The following is a 21,796-nucleotide window of genomic DNA, read 5'->3' as shown; positions in this document are numbered from 1 at the left end:
ATTTAGATGAATAAAGTATCTGCCACTTAACTGCTATAATAAAAACACATTAAATAAGCGCAACTACAGTATGTGAAGACCACGGACAACCAAAATCCTCAACTTATACAGCACTAGTGATCAATGAAAAAATACAGTATATACAGTTGTGTTCAAAATAATAGCAGTCAGACATCACTAACCGGATCAATCACTGTTTTTGGTAGAAATGATATTTCTACATGGCAAATAATTTCCTAGCAGGTGTAGAAGAGTAATAGAAATCCAACAGACCTAACAGTCATGACATGCATGCTGCTGATTCTGTGTCATTGAATCACTCATTGAAAGGGGAATGTTCAATATAATAGCAGTGTGGAGTTCTATTAGTGAGGTCATTCATTCTTTGAAAAACAGGTGACAATTATTGCCCTTATTTAACCTCCTTGGCGGTATGATTCTTTCCGATTTTTGGTGCTGAAAGCGGTACCATTTATTTGCATGGAAATATGTCGTTTTTTTATTGTAGGCCTGTAATTCTTAGGAATAACTCACTGAAATCTGTCCGGACAAGAGTCTAGTAAACATCCCGGGGATGATAAAATTTAAAACACGTAATCATAAATTATAATTTAATAAATAATCATAAAAAATAATAATATAATAATAATACATTTAATTCAATAATATAATCAAACCAAAAACACTGAAATGTGAAATATAGCGCCAAGTTAGCACATTGCTGAGCAAAGTCGCAAAATCGTTTTCAGTGTCTGATGACGAATTTCCCCACAAATCATTATCACTCAATTCTGCAAGTGGTTCTGATTTACTATCGCTGTTCTCTAGCTGATCTAAACCGCTTTTGACCTAAAGGGACACTTTTTGGACGCCATGGACATTTCTCAGTTTCCAGGCAGAAAGAACAGACAAAATGCAGGCAGGGCGCCGGACAAAGCATTAGGGACAAGATGTATGTGAAATTGGTTGAGACAGCAATGTTTTACTATGTAAAATGTAAAAAAAAAAGAAGACATTTTTTAAAATTTTTTAAATTTCCCGCCGCCAGCGGTGCCCATACGTCCCGACGTCACAGGGACAGGACACAGAAGCCGGATCCCGGCATCGGCCGGAGGAGATGGCTGGGGACGCTGCAGGGGACACATCGCAGGAGCGCAGGGTAAGGTAAGTGAAGAAAAAATGCCGGAGCAGTGCCGCATGGTATTCCCGAGTGTAGCTCGGGGTTACCGTTTGTGGTACTGAAATGTTACCCCGAGCTACACTCGGGAATACCGCCAAGGAGGTTAAGGAAGGAAGGCAGCAAATGTTGTACATGCCGGTTACAGTGCATTTCTCTCTGAAATTCTGAGGAAAATGGGTCGTTCCAAACATTGTTCAGAAGAACAGCGTACCTTGATTAAAAAGTTGATTGGAGAGGGGAAAACATATAAAGAAGTGCAGAAAATGATCGGCTGCTCAGCTAAAATGATCGCAAATGCTTTAAAATGGCAACCAAAACCTGAAAGACGTGGAAGAAAGCGAAAAACTACCATTGGAATGGATAGAAGAATAGCCAAAATGGCACGGACTCAGCCAACAATCAGCTCCAGGAAGATGAAAGAAGGTGTGACGTTCCCTGTGAGGACTGTTACAATTAGAAGACGCCTATGTGAAGCCAAGCTATCTGCAAGAAGTCCCCGCAAAGTCCCACTGTTGGAAAAAAGACGCGCTGAAGAGGTTACAATTTGCCAAAGAGCACATTGACTGGCAAAAGAGACATTTTGTGGACTGATGAAAGTAAGATTGTTCTTTTTGGGTCTAGTGGGCGGATACAGTTTGTCAGACGACCCCCAAACACTGAATTCAAGCCACAGTACACTGTGAAGACAGTGAAGCATGGTGGTGCAAGCATCATGACATGGGGATGTTTCTCATACTACGGTGTTGGGCCTATTTATGGCATACCAGGGATCATGGATCAGTTTGAATACATCAGAATACTTGAAGAGGTCATGCTGCCTTATGCTGAAGAGGAAATGCCCTTGAAATGGGTGTTCCAACAAGACAACGACCCCAAACACACCAGTAAACATGCAACATCTTGGTTCCAGACCAACAAGATGGATGTTATGGAGTGGCCAGCCCAATCCCCGGATCTTAATCCAATAGAAAACTTGTGGGGTGACATCAAAAATGCCGTTTCTGAGGCAAAACCAAGAAATAGAGAAGAACTGTGGAATGTGGTCCAATCATCCTGGGCTGGAATACCTGATCACAGGGGCCAGAAGTTGGTTGACTCCATGCAACACAGATGTACAAGCTGTGTATTCCTCCTCTGTAATAGGATCGGCATGCACTTTGGGTAAGAGCATTTCCTAACTGTGGTGAATGAACACTGCTGGAGGCAAACTCTTGGAAGATTCAAGTTGTGATGTTCTGGAATGTTGGACATTTTTTGATGATTCACTCTATTTCTTTGGACAGGTTAGAACTTTTGAGCATTACATATGGATTCATGAATGTTATTTTATACACAAATATTGGAGGATTATGTTTCACATTTGGGTTGTTTATTTTATTATATTTGCACTTTATTAGGTCCACCTTGCTAGTATCGGGTTGGACCCCCTTTTGCCCTCAGAACTGTCTTCATTCTTCATGGCATAGATTCAAAAAGGTGTATATTGGAGGATTATGTTTCACATTTGGGTTGTTTATTTTAACATAAAAAAGTGTGTTGTTCACGTAAACTGTGATAAATAAATAAAGCGGTATGTGCAAACTAAAAATTCACGTGTCATCAAATAATGTGTATAATATGCAAAACTGTGCAACCTGCAATACATATACCGTCAAATAATATATGATATACAGTGCAATGCAAAATAAACACATGTATATATATATGAGTCCCCAATCCAATGTGAAGAAAAAAGTTCTGCGTGCTTAACCACTTGCCCTCTAGAGGATTTACCCCCCCTTAATGACCAGGCCTCTTTTTGCTACTCGGCGCTGCACTAATTCAACTGGTAATTGCGCGGTCATGCAATGCTGCACTCAAACGAAATTTACATCTCCTTATTTTCACACAGAGCTTTCTTTCGGTGGTATTTCATCACCTGTGCGCTTTTTATTTTTTGCCCTATAAACAAAAAAAGACCAAAAATTGTGAAGAAAAACTATATTTTTTACTTTCGGCTATAAAAGATATATAGTGAACTCAAAGTTATTTATAAATTTATACCAAAATGTATTCTGCTCCATGTTTTTGGTAAAAAATCCCAGTAAGTGTATATTGATTGCTTTGTGTGACAGTTATAGCGTCTACAAACTATGGTATAGATACTGCAATTTATGCCATTTTTTTGCTATACAGCGCTGCGCTAGTTTAACTGACAATTGCGCGGTCATGCAATACGGTACATAAATGAAATTTATGTCCTTTTTTTACACAAATAGAGCTTACTTTTGGTGGTATTTAATCACCTGTGCGCTTTTTATTTTTGGCTCTATAAACAAAAAAATTGAGAAGAAAAAAAATATTTAAAAAAAAAACAATATTTTCTCATTTCTGTCGTAAAATATATCCAAAAAAACGAAAATGTCATCATAAATTTAGGCCAAAATGTATTCTGCTACATGAGTTTTCTTAAAAAATCCCAATAAGTGTATATTTATTGTTTTGTGTGAAAATTATAGCATCTACAAACTATGTTATAGATAATGGAATTTACACAGCTTTTACTCTCTGACTGCCCATCACATTTCTTGAGGTGCTAAATTACCAGAACAGTACAAACACCCCCAAATTACCCCTTTTCGGAAAGTAGACACTAAGCTATCTGCTGAGAGGCATATTGAGTCCATGGAAGATTTATTTTTTTTTCCACAAGTTTCTGGAAAATGACAAAAACTTTTTTTTTTTTTACACAAGGTTGTCATTTAAATGATATATTTCTCGCAAAAACCATGGGTATATGTGGAATTACTCCCCAAAATACATTCTGCTACTTCTACCGAGTATGGGGATACCACATGGGTGAGACTTTTTCGGAGCCTAGCTACATATACAGGAGCCTGAAATCCAATGACCACTTTGAAAGCCTGAAGGTGCGTAACTTCCTCATTTCACTTCCTCACTATCTATCACAGTTTTGAAGGCCTTGACATGCCAGGATAGCACCAACCCCCTTTTTGGAAAATAGACACCCCAAGGAATTTAAAAAGAGGCATGGTGAGTATTTTGCAGATCTCATTTTTTCCCACAATATAAAAAAATGTTTGTTTTTTTTTCTTTATTTTCCAAAAACTTGTGGCAACGAAGGAGATCTGCAAAATACTCACCATGCTTCTTATCAAATTCCTTGGGGTGTCTACTTTCCAAAAAGTGGTCATTGGGGGGGGGGGGGGGGCTGCTATCCTGGCACTTCAGAGCCGCCAAACTGTGAGGTAGTCAGGAAGAGTAATGAGGAAATAAAGCCCTTTAAATGCCTGAAGGTGCTTATTGGATTTTGGGGTCCTGTACTTGGCTAGACTGCCAAAACGTCTCTCACATGTGGTACCCCCATACTCGGGAGAAGTAGCAGAATGTATTTTGGGGAGTAATTCCACATATACCCATGACATGTGTGAGCAATAAATCATTTAAGTGACAATTTTGTGTAAAAAATAAAATTTTATTCATTGTCCAAAAACTTACTTTGGGGTGTCTACTTTCCAAAAAGGGGTTATTTTGGGGGGTGGGGACATTTTATGCCCAGCATTAGAAGTTTATGCCACACATCACTCACTCTTCTAACCACCTTCAGACCAAGCCTTTCTGCCACTTTTTGTTCACATGAAAAAAAATAGTATTTTTTGCTAGGAAATTAATTTAAACCCCCAAACATTATATATTTTTTTAAAGCAAACACCCTAGTGAATAAAATGACATGCAACGTATACGGGGTGATGCCGGACCAGCTCCACAAAAAGGTAAGTTGTAAAGAAAGCCGACGATCCCCGCAGGATGGATCGGATCTGCGGATTGAGCATAATGGATCAGAGTCCGATCCATTATGCTCAATCCGCAGATCTGATCCATTCTGCAGGGATCGTCGGAGGGGGTGTCACCGAGTGTTACCGCACTGGGTGACACCAACCCTAGGGATGCCTCTGATGGGATTGTTTTACTAGGGGGAAGGGGGTGTGTGCTTCACTGTAAGCACACTGATCCGGAAGGCTGAGCTCATCCATCCAGAGCAGTGTGCCCAAACGGACAGGGAGGAGGGCTGTTGGTAAACAATGCAGCTCTCCTCCCTGTCTGTGATTGCCGGTAATCACCGGCCGTGGCCACGATCGGCAACACAGGTATGGTGCGAATACACAGGTTGCTTGTGCCCCCTACTTGGAAATGCAAAATCACGTATATATACTGTACGTCATCCTGTGCACAGGTGCAGCCCTGTAGCAGTATACAGTATCTGCTAGAGGGCGGTCGTTAACTGGTTAATTAACTGTTAATGTGGTAACTTTTGTTTGTTAATTTTTTTTTACTCATTTAACATATATTTACATATTCCCATTTAAAAATAGCACACAATTAAAAAAAACAACTTTATTTCATTTGTTAATAACTTTGCAATGCAATGCAAATTTTGGTGTCATTTTAAACAGGACAAATTGAAGCATAAAAGGCGCACATTTCATGTGCAGGAACATGATTTATTTTTAAACTAACATTGCTCAATAAGAAAAAAATGCAGTTTGTTTACATAGTTACCTAGATGGTAAGGTTGAATAAAGACTCCAGTCCATCCAGTTCATCCTGTGTGGGTGTGTATGCGTGTGTGTATGTCCATATCATATCCCATATCCCTGTATACTACATTCACCCATCTCATAGGTTTTTTAAACTATCTATACTTCCCACGGACACCACCGAAGGGATTTCCACATCCTTACCGCTTTACCAGTAAAGAACCCTCATTGCAGTTTAAGGTATAACCACTTCTCCAGTTTCATGGAGGGGCCACGTGTCTTCTTAAGCCCCCTGGAAACTGAATAGTTCTCTCTGTATGCTGGAATCACCGAGGGCTGCTGCTAGAAACCCCATACAGCCAGCCCGACAGCCCCCCCCCCCCCAAAAAAAACGCCCCCCAGTTTTCTATGTTTCAGTTATGAATGAACACAGTGAGTGATTGGTGCGATTGCTTCATTAGGTTCATTAAGGAAAGGAAGGGGCTGGTAAATGTGACATATTTACCCTTCCTCCACTCTGCATCCTTGAAGATCCTATTGTGTGCTTGCAGCTGCTGGTGGGAAGGAGAGGAGGGGAGCACTGCGAGGGTGGGGCACACAAGGGGGCCTGGGCAACAGGGGGAAATGTGTGATGCACAGTGAGGGTGATGGGTGCAGCGGGGGGGGGGGGGGTTATTTACTGAAACCGATCCCCTGTATAGCTCTCTCTGCTGTGGCTGAAAAATGGCAGGAGGGAGAGGAGAGGAAGCCAGCTTTCAGCTGCTGTAGAGAGAGCCATGCAGGGGATCAATTCCAGGAATTGCCCCCCCCCCCCCCGTTGTGCAGAGCACTCTCCCTGCCCACATCAGATTCACCCAGCTGTCTGGCCTGGGCCCCATACAGGGGGACTGGTGGTACCCCCTTATCCATGACCCTGGAATCTCCTGTCAGGAAAGGAATCCCCATGTGTGCAGGCACATGAATTTAAGGAACTCTGTAAATGCGCAGGCATGTGCACAAACCAGTGCATGAGCGGATCACACATGCGCATATGCGAACACGAATTTGCTTTGGTGCCACAAGGACTGCACTATTGCAGCCTGTCAGTGCCATTTGGTCTATTGCATTCCTGTGTTCCTGATACCAGTTACTGCCTGATCTTCTGTTACTGACCCGGTCTGCCCCTGATTCTGCTCTGATTGCTGCCTGTACTGACCCTTGGCCTGTTCTTGGATTACGTCTCTGCCTGCTCCTCCTGTCATATACCGTCTGCTGTTACCGACTCTGGCTTGACTTCTGACTACGCTCCTGCCTGCCGCTTCATCTGCTTGCAAGTTGCCGACCCGGACCATCTGACCCTGCCTTGTGCCTGTCCTTCAGCTGCCTCTGCCATCCTGTGTCAGCATCAGTTCCAGTTCATCTGCAGCCTATCCGGTCCTGGGGTACTGCTCTCCTGATGACACATCAGCATCAACCAGCGAGAGACTTTCAGGCACTCCTTCCACCCCATGCTCTGGGGTTCCCTGTCACCTTACCAGGGGCTCCTGAACCGGGGCTATAAGAGAGGCCTTCCCCCGCACTCCAGGCTCCTCCATCAGGTACATTACATCACCATGGAGGTATTTGTATATCGCTCTCATATCTCCTCTCAAGTGTCTCTTCTTCAGGGAGAATACATTTTGTGTTTATAGTCGTTCCTCATAATTGAGGTCCTCCAGTCCCCTTATTAGCTTTGCTTCCCTTCTCTGGACTCTCTCCAGTTCCAGCACATCCTTCCTGAGGACTGGTGACCAGAACTGGACGGCACACTCCAGATGTGGCCAAACCAGAGTTTTATAAAGTGGTAGAATTATAGTCCTCTCTCTGGAGGAGATTCCATGTTTAATGCACGCTAATATTCTGCTGGCTTTGCTTCCTGCAGCTTGGCATTGCATGCCATTGCTGAGCCTGTGATCTACTAAGACCCCCAGATCCTTTTCCATCCCGGAATCCCCCAATGGTTCTCCTCCCAGTGAGTAACTTGCTTTCATATTTATGGACCCCCAAAGTTCATTACTTCTAACTCTACATTAGGAGCAGAGTATATACAGAGTTCCCTTGGTGTGGGCACTGTGGATTCTGCATATATTTGCAAAATGTGTGCAAACAAAACCCTCTGTTTTTAGCGCAAACTGTTAGACAGGGCTAATTCGGTTGTTTTGCAGGCTGGTCGGCTCATTTTTTTGATATTTTGAGCCCCCCCCCCCTTCAAGGTGCGTTTTAATAGGCGATTCACACTTAAGTGTATGATCCCCCGACGGCTGAAATCCATACTACAAGATGTATTTAATCTGATGGTTTTGCACAACACTGGAATGAGGGAATCTGCCATGGTTTGATGATATCTGGTGACTCAACCCCACCTGATGACGTCACCTGTATGCAGAGTTCCCATCTCCAGAGTACCTTGGAGTAGGTCTTATTTACTCCAACGCACAAGAATTTGTGCTATCTAGTTGATTCATCATTATTTTCTGAAAACTCTTCAGAGGTATTAAGTATTATGTGAATTTCTATGCTCAGATTTTCAATGCAAAATTTTTATTATTGCCTGTCTTGGTTAATCTGTCAGTTCTATTACTAATGATGCTATGTTGCCATGATACACCCTTGAAGGATTTCACCGGCTGAGGTTATGTATAATTGAAAACCCAATAAAGTTTCTTAAAAAAAAAAAATCCTGATCACTTGCCCAGAGTAGTTCCTTGATACTATGGTAACATTGTATCGCTTTGGTCACAGTGTGCTCAAAAATAATAGTATAAAAAATAGAAAATGTAATAAAAAAAATAAAAACGTAACAAAGAAAATACAAATTCAATTATTATTATTTTCACCAAAGCAATGTAGCAGAATACATTTTGACCTAAATTTATGCAGAATTGTTATTTACTTGCAAAATTTTATAATGGAAACAAAGAAAAGTGTGGGTTTTTTTTCAAACGTTTCAGGTGTTTTTTGTTTTATTTAGCAAAAAAAAAAACTCAGTGGTGTTTAAATACCACCAAAAGAAAGCTCTATTTACTTGAAAAAAATTATAAAAATGTCATATGGGTACAGTGTTGCATGACCGCGCAATTGTCATTCAAAGTGCAACAGTGCTGAAAGCTGAAAATTGGCCTGGGCAGGAAGGGGGTAAAAGTGCCCGGTATTGAAGTGTAAAAGGAGTTCCCCTTCATATCTGAGGATGTTACAGGATACTTGGTGGGTACGGCTGGGGGCACAGCACATAGCTCAGCATTGTGTTAGTATGCAGTCATTTGCCCAAGGGTAGTTTGAACTCTTTAGTTTTGTACTAAAATCCGCAAGAGATTTCCAGTGGAATTGCTGAAGGTAATCCTGTGTTCATCTGTGTATGATACTGAAAAAGAGCTGCTACTGGTAAAATAAGAATCATGAGCCCTTACACCTGCCACTGTCATGACTCTGGGGCTCTAATTACTACTCACCTAACAAATACATTTTTTGGATTCATCTAAACATTCAATCTCCTGTTTGTCTGATAATAGTTGGAAGTTGTTGAATAGCATCATGACAACAATATACAAATATTCAGAGTATTGTCTTTATATTACATTTTCATTTCAATCATTTTTATTTTCATTTTCCAAAAACATAACATGCTCCAAGTGCACCCACAACAAGGGGGCTAAGAAATGACTCAGAATAGCAAATATACATTGTATCCAAATGAATCAAACACTAAGATTAAGTCGACTGTATGGGGAGTCTGATTCAAATACTAAAAAAAAAATGCATAATTCGGCAAGTTAAATAAAAGCAGGTTTCCTTTCAATGGATTAAACCAGAAAATATGAAAGAACCTAAGAAAATATGAGTAAATAAAAAGGAATAGAATGAAGGGAGGGGGGAAGAGAGGGCAAAGAGGTACCATAGACTCAGGACCATCTCAGGCATCAACTAAAAATGGCTAAAACTGGCCAGGTGCAAAGAAGGGAAAGAATAATCGATCCAAGATGCCACATTTTTGAGAAACTTAGTGAGAGAGTCCTTTAATATGCTGGACTTCTGTTCATTGATCATTAAAGTGGTCATATGGTCTTTCGCTCCTTAAAAGAAGACAGTTGGTTTCTTCCAGGCCTGTGGAATGGTCCGCTTAGCAGACAAAAAATAAATTGGAAACCAATTTCTGAATGAGGCAATGTAGTGGAGCTAACATGGCATTCTTAACAATCATCAGGTGAAACAGTATGTAAGAGACCAAAGACTCTGGACCAAAAACCAGTCAACTGCAGACACGACCACCAAATATGTAAGACATCCCCTTGCTGGCCACAATTCATGAAGTATTTATCGCTACATCTGGAGTTTGCATGGACTGTCCAAGCAGGAACCCAGTACCACCACATGAGCATTTATATTAGATTTTCTACTCTGGTGGTCTATATTTACAGTGGCCTGTGAAGCAACATTACTACATTGATCCAACAGGATACACTATTCAGTGATATTACAATATAACACGTGTGGAAAATGTGTATGCACCATATTTCTAACCTGGTTGAATTATCCTTGTAGAGTTCAATGGAGAAATACACTGATACGGGTGCTTGGATGGTGTTTATCTGCTGTTTGCTACACATATGTTGGATTGAACATTTCATTTATAACATTTTTGTCTGGTCTATGGGCAGATTCGAAGACATGTTCACAGTTTGTCTCTCTTGCAATCCTATGTATTTTGTATGTAACTATTTATACATGAGCGGGGCACAACTGATTTTTATAATATTGTTTTTAAACAGTTTGGATAGACGAAAAAAAAAACATGCAAAAGTGTTAATTGTGTTGTATTATTATTATTATTATTATACTTGTATATTGAGGTCCATCACAAACCCCTAAGATGAGGTCCATCACAAACCCCTATGATGAGGTCCATCACAAACCCCTAAGATGAGGTCCATCACAAACCCCTAAGATGAGGTCCATCACAAACCCCTAAGATGAGGTCCATCACAAACCCCTATGATGAGGTCCATCACAAACCCCTAAGATGAGGTCCATCACAAACCCCTATGATGAGGTCCATCACAAACCCTTATGATGAGGTCCATCACAAACCCCTAAGATGAGGTCCATCACAAACCCTTATGATGAGGTCCATCACAAACCCCTAAGATGCTTTTTTCATAACAAGTTACTTGGTGGGTAATGCTCGGGGCACGGCACATAGCTTAGTATTAGACACAACATCACGTTTATTAGCATGCAGCCATTTGGAGTCCCGATGCTCATCTCCCGGGGGCAGCTTGAAGGTGAATTTCTGGAGCAGAGCAGAGAGGAGAAGGAAGAGCTCCATTCGGGCCAAACCCTCTCCGGCACAAACACGCTTTCCTGTAGAAGAGTTGAGGTTGAGGAAAATGAGGCAGAGTTATGAATCCACACTATAAATATGGCTGTTTTACTCTGTTTAATATTTCATCAAATGCATCAAAAGATTTACTCAGCCCAGATTAGTAACACATATTATAATGACACTAATTGTAAATACAATATTTGTTAGAAATAATGTGCACAAGATTGAAGATCAACGCAGAACAAGAACTGAGAAGTGAATCCCCGGATTAATGTATGGATTCACCAAATAAGGGACCATATCCAAGAATTTGCTGATGAAAAAAAGTATCATTAGCGGTAACCAGCATGGCTTTATGAAAGATTATTCTTGCCAGACCAACCTGTTAACATTCTATGAGGAAGTGAGCTGTAACCTGGATAGAGGAAAGCCTGTGGATGTAGTGTATCTAGATTTCACCAAAGCGTTTGACACGATACCCTATAAACGCTTAATGTGCAAATTGAGGTCTGTTGGCATCAACAATAGTGTATATACCTGGAGAGAAAGTTGGTTGCAGGGGCAATGCAAAGGGTGGTGATAAACAGCGTAACTTCTGAATAGTCTGGAGTTGTGAGTGGGGTGCCCCAGGGCTCTGTCCCGGGACCAATTCTGTTTAACTTGTTTATAAATGATATAAAGGTTAGTATATATACACTATATTACCAAAAGAATTGGGACACCCTTCCAAATCATTGGATTCAAATGTTCCAATCACCTCCATGGCCACAGGTGTATAAAATGAAGCCCCTAGGCATGCAGACTGCTTCTACAAACATTGGTGAAAGAATGGGTCGCTCTCAGTAGCTCAGTGACTCCAAGCGTGGTCCCGTGATAGGTGGCCACCTGGGCAATAAGTCCATCCGTGACATTTCCTGGCTACTAAATATTCCACGCTCAACTGTTAGTGGGATTATAACAAAGTGGAAGCAACTGGGAACAACAGCAACTCAGCCACCAAGTGGTAGGTTACGTCACATGACAGGGCGGGGTCAGCACTAGCTGAAGTGCACAGAAGTCGCCAACTGTCTGCAGAGTCAATAATTAAAGACCTCCAAACATGGTGTGACCTTCAGATTAGCACAACAACAGTGCGTAGAGAGCTTCATGGAATGGGTTTCCATGGCCGAGCAGCTGCATCCAAGCCTTACATCAACAAGTGCAATGCAAAGCGTCGGATGCCGTGGATGTGTTTTCAATGCATTCCTATGGGAAACCGCTTTTCGGGGTTACACATTTTTCGCAATACAAAATGTCCCAGAGAATGCATTAAATTCATAAACCGAGGCACCACTGTATGTCCATAGCCCCACAGAGCGCTGATGGGCCCTGCTCCCTCCTCACTGGCTGTGGTTGACAGGAGCGGAAGCCAATGGCTCTCAATGCTGTCTCTCTGAGCTGATAAGGAGGGAAAGGCTCTGTTCTGCACAGTGCTGGCTCAGAATTGGGCTCAGGTAAGTATAAACAGGGCTGGGGAGGGGGTGGAGCTGCATGCAGAAGGTTATTTTATTTTACCTTAATGTACAGAATGCATTAAGGTAAAAAAACGCAGAGCACAGGTGTAGTCTCAGGCTCCTGCAGACTCTCAGGATAGCTGTCTGCCTATCTCTTTGATCCTCCCAAGACCTTCTGCTCTCTAGTTCCTGTGTCACCTCCTCCCATGATCACCTCCAGGGCTTCTCCCCAGCTTCTCCCATCCTATGGAACTCCCTATCCCAATCTGTCCAGCTATCTCCTAATCTGTATACCTTTTAGATGATCCCTGAAAACCTTTCTCTTTAAAGAAGCCTATCCTGCTTCTACCTAGCAAACGGCCATTTATTTCCTCCATCAGCTCATCCTCCCACAGCTATTACCTTTTGTATCGCTCAACCCTTCCTCCTAGATTGTAAGCTCTAATGAGCAGGGCCCTCTGTTTCTTCTTGTACCAAATTGTGTTGTAACTGTAATGTCTACCTTCATTTTGTAAAGCGCTGCGCAAACTGTTGGAGCTATATAAATCCTGTATAATAATGCCGTGGTGTAAAGCACACCGCCACTGGACTCTAGAGCAGTGGAGACATGTTCTCTGGAGTGACGAATCACACTTCTCTGTCTGGAAATCTGATGGACATGTCTGTGTTGGGTGGTCAACAAGAGAACAGCAGTAGTTGCCTGACAGCATTGTGCCAAGTGTAAAGTTTGGTGGAGCGGGGGTTATGGTGTGGGGTTGTTTTTCAGGGGTTGGTCCCTTAGTTCCAGTGAAGGGAACTCTTAAGGTGTCAGCATACCAAGACATTTTGGACAATTTCATGCTCCCAATTTTGTGGGAAGAGCTTGGGGATGGTCCCCTTCCTGTTCCAACATGACTGCCCACCAGTGAACAAAGTAAGGTCCATAAAGACATGGAGGAGCCAGTTTGCGGTGGAGGAACTTGACTGGCCTGCACAGAGTCCTGACCTCAACCCCACAGAACACCTTTGGGATGAATTACAGCGGAGACTGCGAGCCAGGCCTCCTCCCCCGACATCAGTGCCTGACCTGACAAATGTGTGTGGAAAGGCAGGCGGCCCAATACTTTTGGCAATATAGTGTATTTTTCAGTGTGTTCACATTCAGTCTTTGAAGAATTCCAATTTTTAATCCTGTGTTCATTGATGCCAATATTCCCTCCGAGTCAAAGTCCTAGAGAACAGCCTCATCCTTGGAAAATTTGCTCTACTTAAGTTGAGTGTTTTTATCTTTCCAGTATGTGCTCGTTGTTTACAACGAACATTAAATGAAATCATGTTATAGGTTGGGCTCTATGACTGAATTTTAGTGCCTTTTTTTCAGTCATGACTGAAGTGTTTATTCCTTGTCTGGCTCCTTGTCTGTTCAGGACAATGTAATAGGTCTGTTTAAAGCCCATATCCCAACAATCTGATATCCATCTTCACAATCCTCCCGTCACTCCTTCTGTTGGTCACCACAAAATACCCAGTGCATCCAAGTATGAAGAAGACATGATCCACACCTGTGATGCAGTCCTTGGGACTAGTGACTAATAACTAGGCCAGAACACTGTCACATGGTTGAGGGATGACATCAGCATCCCATGTAAGCTCCAACAATGGATATTCTGAGAATGACAGTGGAAGGACTGGCAATGGAGCACTGTGAAGGTGGTAAGGGGGAAGTATAAGGTGGTTGAGGGTGTCTCTTTTCCCTAAGTGGGCAAGGCAACAAGGTCTCTTTAAAAACAAGGCTTGACAACATTTTCTTAGAATCTAGCTAAAAAAGTTAGGAGCCAGGTTTTTTTTAGCATAAAAGTGGGTTTGTCAGCGTCTGGGACTTCATGCAATGTAATTTGCCTCATGACCATCATGGCAAAACCGCACCACATTTTAGGCACCTTAGAAAATAATGGTACCCGAACCTGCATTTTGTGACCACAACAATTTTTCTGCTATCCCAAAACGCCCCGGGTGTGAATAGAGCCGCCCTAGTTCACACATATTGTATGCGATTTTGGACTCGCTTTGAAACTCACAGGTTTGCATGACAGGCTAGATATTTTGTGTTCATATTGAGGTGGTTTAGGCAGATACGATCCACACGAATTGTATTTTGAGTGCCATCATGAACAGGGTCCTGTGTGAGTTTGTAGCACTGCATTCCAGACTCACAAGTGATAGAGTGGCATGTGGAGATAAGTGTTCACATAGGATTGCTATTGACAGGAGTTTTTGTACTGGTGTCTATGGGGTGCAACTTCCCCATTGGAGTCTATGGGGCGCGACGTACACATTGGGTCTATGGGGCGCGACATCTCCACTGGGGTCTATGGGGCGCGACGTCCCCATTGGGGTCTATGGGGCGCGACGTCCCCACTGGGGTCTATGGGGCGTGACGTCCCCACTGGGGTCTATGGGGCGCGACTTCCCCACTGGAATCTATGGGGCGCGACTTCCCCACTGGAGTCTATGGGGCGCGACTTCCCCACTGGAGTCTATGGGGCGCGACTTCCCCACTGGAGTCTATGGGGCGCGACTTCCCCACTGGAGTCTATGGGGCGCGACGTCCCCACTGGAGTCTATGGGGCGTGACGTCCCCACTGGAGTCTATGGGGCGCGACGTCCCCATTGGATTCTATGGGGCGCGACGTCCCCATTGGAGTCCATGGGGCGCGACGTCCACATTGGAGTCTATGGGGCGCGACGTCCCCATTGGAGTCTATGGGGCGCGACTTCCCCACTGGAGTCTATGGGGCGCGACTTCCCCACTGGAGTCTATGGGGCGCGACGTCCCCACTGGAGTCTATGGGGCGCGACGTCCCCACTGGAGTCTATGGGGCGCGACGTCCCCACTGGAGTGTATGGGGCGCGACTTCCCCACTGGAGTCTATGGGGCGCGACTTCCCCACTGGAGTCTATGGGGCGCGACTTCCCCACTGGAGTCTATGGGGCGCGACTTCCCCACTGGAGTCAATGTGGCGCGACTTTCCCACTGGAGTCTATGGGGCGCAATGTACCTACTGGAATCTATGGGGCGCGACTTCCCGATTGGAGTCTATGGGGCACAACTTCCCCATTGTAGACTATGTGGCGTGACTTCCCCATTGGAGACTATGGGAGGCAGTGTGTGAGGCCAGGTGCCAGGAGGCAATTTCTAGTAGCCATGGTGACCTGGAACCTGGGATTTGTTGAGCTCTGCTTTAAAAACTCTACAAGAAGTCAGATCTTCAGACACTTGTGTGATATATTTCTATGTATTTCAGTGAAGAAATTGTTTACTTTACCCCAGCCTGGCACTGACAGAATAATGTTATGGATTTCTTACCGGCTGAGAATGGCATGAAGGCCACCCGATTGCGGAACTGGCCCTCCTCATCCAGAAAGTGCCCAGGATTGAACCGTTCTGGTGTTTCCCATTGAGAGGGGTCATTAAGCACCGATGTCAGGAATGGGATGATGATGGCGCCCTGGTAAAGGAGAGAGTCACTATTATACATGAGAACAATCACATTATACATTGTACAAGCTCAATGCCAATTAAATCATGTGAATGTCTGAGTGAAAATGTAACTTATTTATCTAGCAGTAAATGTTGGAATAATGAGGAAGAGTATAGTAACGACGAGTATTAGGTGCCCGAACAGGAAGAAAATTGTTTTTCATAAGCTTTTCTACACAACAGTAGAATACATTCTGCTAACATAAAATATTAATAGAAAAACTCAGAATGAATCGACTGGTTGACATAATAATAATAATTGGCCAAGTGCAGTACAAGTAAGTGGTCATTTTTTTGGCAGGCAGAAATACATCATTTGCCTACTCCTATATGCCTACTCCCTACAACTTTCCTCCTCCAAACAGATTTTATTGATTTTAGTTGGCTTTTTATTTTTAGCTGTGTTACATCACGATTTTCCTTATTATTTGCACTCTCTTGCATAAACATGGGCTGACGTATATCACAGTCGTATACCTTCGGGATGGTGTATCCACGGAACTTGATATCATTGGTCGCAGCATGGAAGAGAGCAATTGGTGCCAAATCTAGAACTCTCTGTATTTCATGGATGACGGCATTGGTGTACGGCAGTTGAGGTCTGTCTTCAATTCCAGGTAGACGCAATGACTGTGTCACCTCATCAATTTCCTGTTGAACCTTTGCTGAAATATAAAAAGGAGGTGGCTGTGAGTTCCTAAAAACATCTAGGGAATTGGTAGACTTTTTGAAAAAAAAAAAAGAAAACAAACTGCACAGAGCTGCAGGAGATGGCTGGTTGTTTGATAGCTTCATGGAGACAACTGATGGAGTTGAGTGTTGCAAAGTACTGGGCAACTGTATAGGATAAGTGGTACTCATCCGTAATCACCCAACATTGCAATAGTGTGCTCCCCTTCTTTCTCAAGGCTTCAGCTAGTCCTGGCAAGCATTGGACAATAAACTCCATGCTCTATTCATGTGCATGGCAACACTTCGATCCATCAGTTGTCTCCATGCAGCCATCAAATAACTAGTCGTCTCTTGCAGCGCTGTGCACTTGTTGGCCGGAGACATTCTCAGGAATTTGCTATGCTAAAGAGAAGCTCAGAAGAAACACGTAGTGGTCAATGAAGAATGTGACCTGTGGGTTCCATGAGACGTGTAGGTATAAAGAACATTTTTTTAGGTTCTTAATCTTCACTTAAATGTCTTAAATGGTTCACTAAAGAGGTATGTAGGATAGCAAGGGAGAAAAAAAAATCAGCCTATAGGAGAAAAAGGAGATGAAGCTGAAAGAGAAGTGTATAAAAATAGCCAAAAGAAAACCAAACACATTATCAGAGCTGCCAAAGCACAGAAAGAGGAGGAATTGGCCAAACTTATTAAGAAAGGAGATTAAACCTTTTTTAGGTACATCAGTGATGGAAGGAAAAATTTACAATGGGATCCCTAAAATGAGAACTGGGCACAACACTTATGTTCAGTGAGGCCTGGATGTAGCAAACCATTTAAACAATTACTTCTGTTCAGTCTTCCCAGTCAGAAATCATATTAGTTCTTAGTCCTCATGCACACGGGACATTTTTACAGCGGCTGTTTGTGGCTTTTGGAGTGTTTTTTCTACATCCGGTAAACTCCCCAGCATGTTATCCTAGGTATCTATGCACACATATTGTAGGTTTTAATCAGCATTTCTTGGCTGAAACCCCCTCAGAATTAGTGGGTTTCTAGAAGATTTTGTTTAGCTGTAAAACACTTTAATGTGGCAAAACTGCGTGTTTGGACTTTTTTTTTTAAGCAAAAAATATTTTTTTCTGTGTAAAAAAAAAAAAGGTAAAATTTCTAAAGGTGGAAAAATGCAGCTAAATGCGAATGCAAAAACACTAACAAAAAATGCTGAAAAACTTGCATTTTTAACGTGATTTTACACAGCTAACACTACTAGCGTTATTAAAATGCCCAGTGTGCATGCAGCCTAATAATGATGGTTCATTTTTAGGATTTCCGGAGGCAGAGGTAGCAGAGGAACTGACTCGGTTAAAGCTTAATAAAGCAATGGGCCGTGATGGATCATCCCAGAGTTCTAAGAGAACTTTGAGGTCTAGTTGCTGAACCATTAATGGATCTTTTTAATCAATCAATCTCTTCTAAGAGGAAAAGTTCCCCATGACTGGCAGACAGTTAATATTGTACCTATCCACAACAAGGGCAGCAAGGTAAAATCTGGTGATTACAGGCCAGTGAGTTCAACATCAATAGCAGTCAAGTTAATGGAATCACTCCTGAAAAGAAGGATCAATGAATACTTAAAAACAGACAACTTGCTGGACCCAAAGCAGCATCGCTTTACTGATGGCAGATCATATCAGACTAATCTAACTAATTATTAATATTTTTTTTTACTATATTACCAATGTTTTGGACTAAGGTGGTGCTGTGGACACAGCCTACCCTAGCTAAGCATTTGATACAGTTTCGCATAATGATCTAATACAAAAGTTGTGCTTATCCCTTGGGTGGTTCAGTGAATACACATGTAGTACCCTCCTAGTTAGCTAGGGGGAGCTAGTTAGGTTTTTTTAGTTAGAAATGCTGAGCAGCAGCCTGGGTGATAGTCAGCTGGGTCACATTCAGGTCAGGGCTGAGAGGCTCTGCAGATCACTGCCTTGATGCCCCCCCCCCGCTCTAGAATTTTGGAGAAGATTCTAGAAGCAAATAAGCAGAAATGAGGAGGGGCTGTTCTGCCTACTCAAGGGACTCTGGACAATCCCTAAGCAGGAGGCTTGGCATGGGACCAGCTCTTAAGTGTGACTGAGCCTACTCAGCAGCAGGAGAGTGCGGGTGGAAGCTGTGAGGAAGCCCGCCTTGAATGGGCCTACCTACATTCAAGAAGATGGAAAGGGGGATCGCTCATCCTCACTGGCCCCCAAAGCAAGCACCACCTGTACAGCCAGGAAAGGAGCCGGCCAGCAGAAGACCTGAAGTCAGCTAACTACCTACACCAGCTCACAGGAGAGTGACTGAGTGAGTAATCCTACACCTCCCGGGCCAGTTAAGGGGAAGAGAGCACTCTGGTGGGAAACCTTATTAGCGCCGTACTGGGGACTGTTCAACTAACTGTGGCAGGCACTGGACCCCCTTGCCCAGGGATTCCCTCAGGCAGCTGGATAAGAAAATGATTTATCTGGGGTCTGGGGTGGTATACTAGGAGAGGCTGGAGAACTCTCCAAATACTTATGTACATTTTCTTTTAGTTTTTATTTTTAATAAATTGCAAAGATTTCAAAACAAACTTCTTTCATGTTGTCATTATGGGGTATTGTTCGTAGAATGTTGAGGAAAAAATAATTGAATCCATTTTGGAATCAGTCTGTAACATAACAAAATGTGGCAAAAGTTAAGCGCTGGGAATACTTTCTGGATGCACTGTAGTGCTACACACAACTGGCTAAAGGATAGATACCAGAGTGTGGTTGTAAAGAGGGTTCATTCAGAACAGAGACCACTCACTACTGGTGTAGAACAAGGCTCTGTACTAGGTGCTGTTCTATTTAATCTATACAATATATAGGTAATATAACTAGAGGATTGGTGGGTCAGCTGTATCTGTTTGCTGATTATATCCCTGAAGGTCCCGATTCCTCTGTATAGATATTTATATCGCTAGACGGGTCACCAGCAGGAGGAAGGAGGTCCTTATTCCTCTATATGCTGTAGATCTTTATATCACTAGAGAGGTCACCAGGGGGAGGAAGGAGGTCCTGATTCCTCTATATAGATCTTTATATCACTAGAGGGATCACCAACAGGAGGTCCTGATTCCTCTGTATAGATATTTATATCACTAGATGGGTCACCAGCAGGAGGAAGGAGGTCCTGATTCCTCTATATACTGTAGATATTTATATCACTAGAGGGATCACCAGGGGGAGGAAGGAGATCCTGATTCCCCTATGTAGTGTTGGGAATGCAACAGCATGTACTATAATGTATTGTATATAGTATTTCTGTGTTACTATCACTTGGCCAGTAGATGGCACTGTACACTAAGGTCACTAGTTGTGCATATGTGTGAGACTTGTTAGTTCTCTGTCTCCTCTCTATCTCTCTTCAGGAAGTAACATGTCTGCTATCACTGCTGAAATGTGCTTTGTATGTTTGCAACTTAAGCCACACAAGTAAAGTCTGAATTCTGCCTCATCACTACCAGTGTCTTCTCTAACACATAACCAACATATAGACCTTTAGTTAGACCTCATATAGAGTACTGTGTCCAATTCTGGGGACCTCACTTACAAAAAGATATTGATAAGAAATCAAAGAACCAATATGGTGAAAGGTCTGAGGGATAAATCACATAAGGAGAGGAACTTCATATGTAAATTCTGAATCCTTTAAATACAGCAAGGGGTTGAATAAGGTTCAGGAGGTCAGTATTTTAAATATGAAGAACACGGGGACACGACCTCAAACTAGATGTGTGAACGTTCAAAACTAACCTTAGAAAGAATCATTTTACCAAAAGAGTAGTTGATGCTTGGAATAGACTTCCAGCAAAGGTAGGAAGTTAGCCAACCACAAGTGAATTCAATCATGCTTGGTACAGTCATAGATCTATTCTCAGCAAAAAAACATTATATAAAAAAAAACAAAAAAAAATCCAAAACATGTATAAATTTAAATAAAATGGGGATGACTTTATAGACCAGTTGATCTTTTTTTCTGCTTTTCTATGTTCCTGTGTCTTTTCAGAGCACTGCCTATGTTAACATTATCAACTCAAAAGTTGAACTGCAGCCATTTTATTCTTTGTGGTGAAGTGTTGGATGAAGTATGTAAGGGTTGGAATATCTGACAGACAAACATAAGAGATCATAGTGAATTCTGTGAGGGTATTATTGATCTTACCCTGGACTTCAGAATAGTGAGCCAAGAAGATCAGGCAGAATGTCAGGGTGGTAGCGGTGGTTTCAGAACCTGCTGCTAACAGACCCACCGCCATGGCCATCAGGCTGTCATCACAAAAATCTGGGTCCTTTTCATTCTCCACCTGAGAAGACAGAAGGGGGAACAACATCAGGAGGCATAAGCAACACGAATGAGTCACATATTACAGCAGGATGCCATGGCATGACAGTATAACATATACACATACTATATAATTTTTTTAAGCACCCTGCAAAGATAATATTTAATATATGTAAAAAAAAGTATATATATTTTAATACTTACCTGTTCAGATTTCTTTAAGTTTAGAAACTATGCCCTGCTGTAGGTCATGTGCCTGGGTCTTTATGGCATGCCGATGTTCCTTCAGTGAGGGACAAGGCAACATAAAACCCAGAAGTGTGTCTGCAGTTTTTTAACTGAGCAAATAAAGGTCTCACTACCCACCAGACAATTACATAATTGATCAATTTTTATTTTTTGTAGGGTGTAAAAAAAGTGACAAAGTTGTGGAGAGGAGAAGAAATGGAAGGCAATATGCTGTGGTAAGGAAAGGGAATAGAGGGGGAGAATTAGAAGAGAAGATAATTAGATGAAGGGGGGGGGGGATAAAAAGAAAGAAGAAGATGAGAAGAAAAGAAATGAGAGGAGAGGAGGGAAAGGAGAGGAGTGGAAAGAAGAGGAGAGGTAAGTGTTGGAATACAGTGTTCCTGTATTTTGTGCAACAACTACATCAGTATTCACTAGAGATATATTCTTCAACCAGTAGATGGCAGTGTTTATAAAAGTTTGTAACAT

General features: G+C 42.4%; 1 protein-coding gene across 1 annotated transcript in view; it reads right to left on the bottom strand.

Moving 5' to 3' along the window:
- Positions 1 to 9,296: 9,296 nt before the first annotated feature.
- LOC149450376 (cytochrome P450 2C20-like) overlaps positions 9,297 to 21,796 on the bottom strand; it is a 48,136-nt gene continuing 35,636 nt past the window's right edge. The window contains exons 7-10 of the mRNA XM_089692069.1: positions 20,960 to 21,101; positions 16,547 to 16,734; positions 15,896 to 16,037; positions 9,297 to 11,094 (exon numbers count right to left, since the gene is read on the bottom strand). Coding sequence (XP_089548195.1) covers positions 10,898 to 11,094; positions 15,896 to 16,037; positions 16,547 to 16,734; positions 20,960 to 21,101 — 669 coding nt within the window. The 3' untranslated portion in view covers positions 9,297 to 10,897. The remainder of the gene's footprint in view (positions 11,095 to 15,895; positions 16,038 to 16,546; positions 16,735 to 20,959; positions 21,102 to 21,796) is intronic.

The sequence above is a fragment of the Staurois parvus genome, unplaced genomic scaffold (assembly GCF_062004578.1).
Source record: "Staurois parvus isolate SC_StPar_1 unplaced genomic scaffold, SC_StPar_1.0 ptg000575l, whole genome shotgun sequence".
Taxonomy (NCBI): Eukaryota; Metazoa; Chordata; class Amphibia; order Anura; family Ranidae; genus Staurois; species Staurois parvus.
The sequence above is the reverse complement of the archived record's forward strand: the minus strand, read 5'-3'. Positions and strand labels throughout refer to the sequence as shown.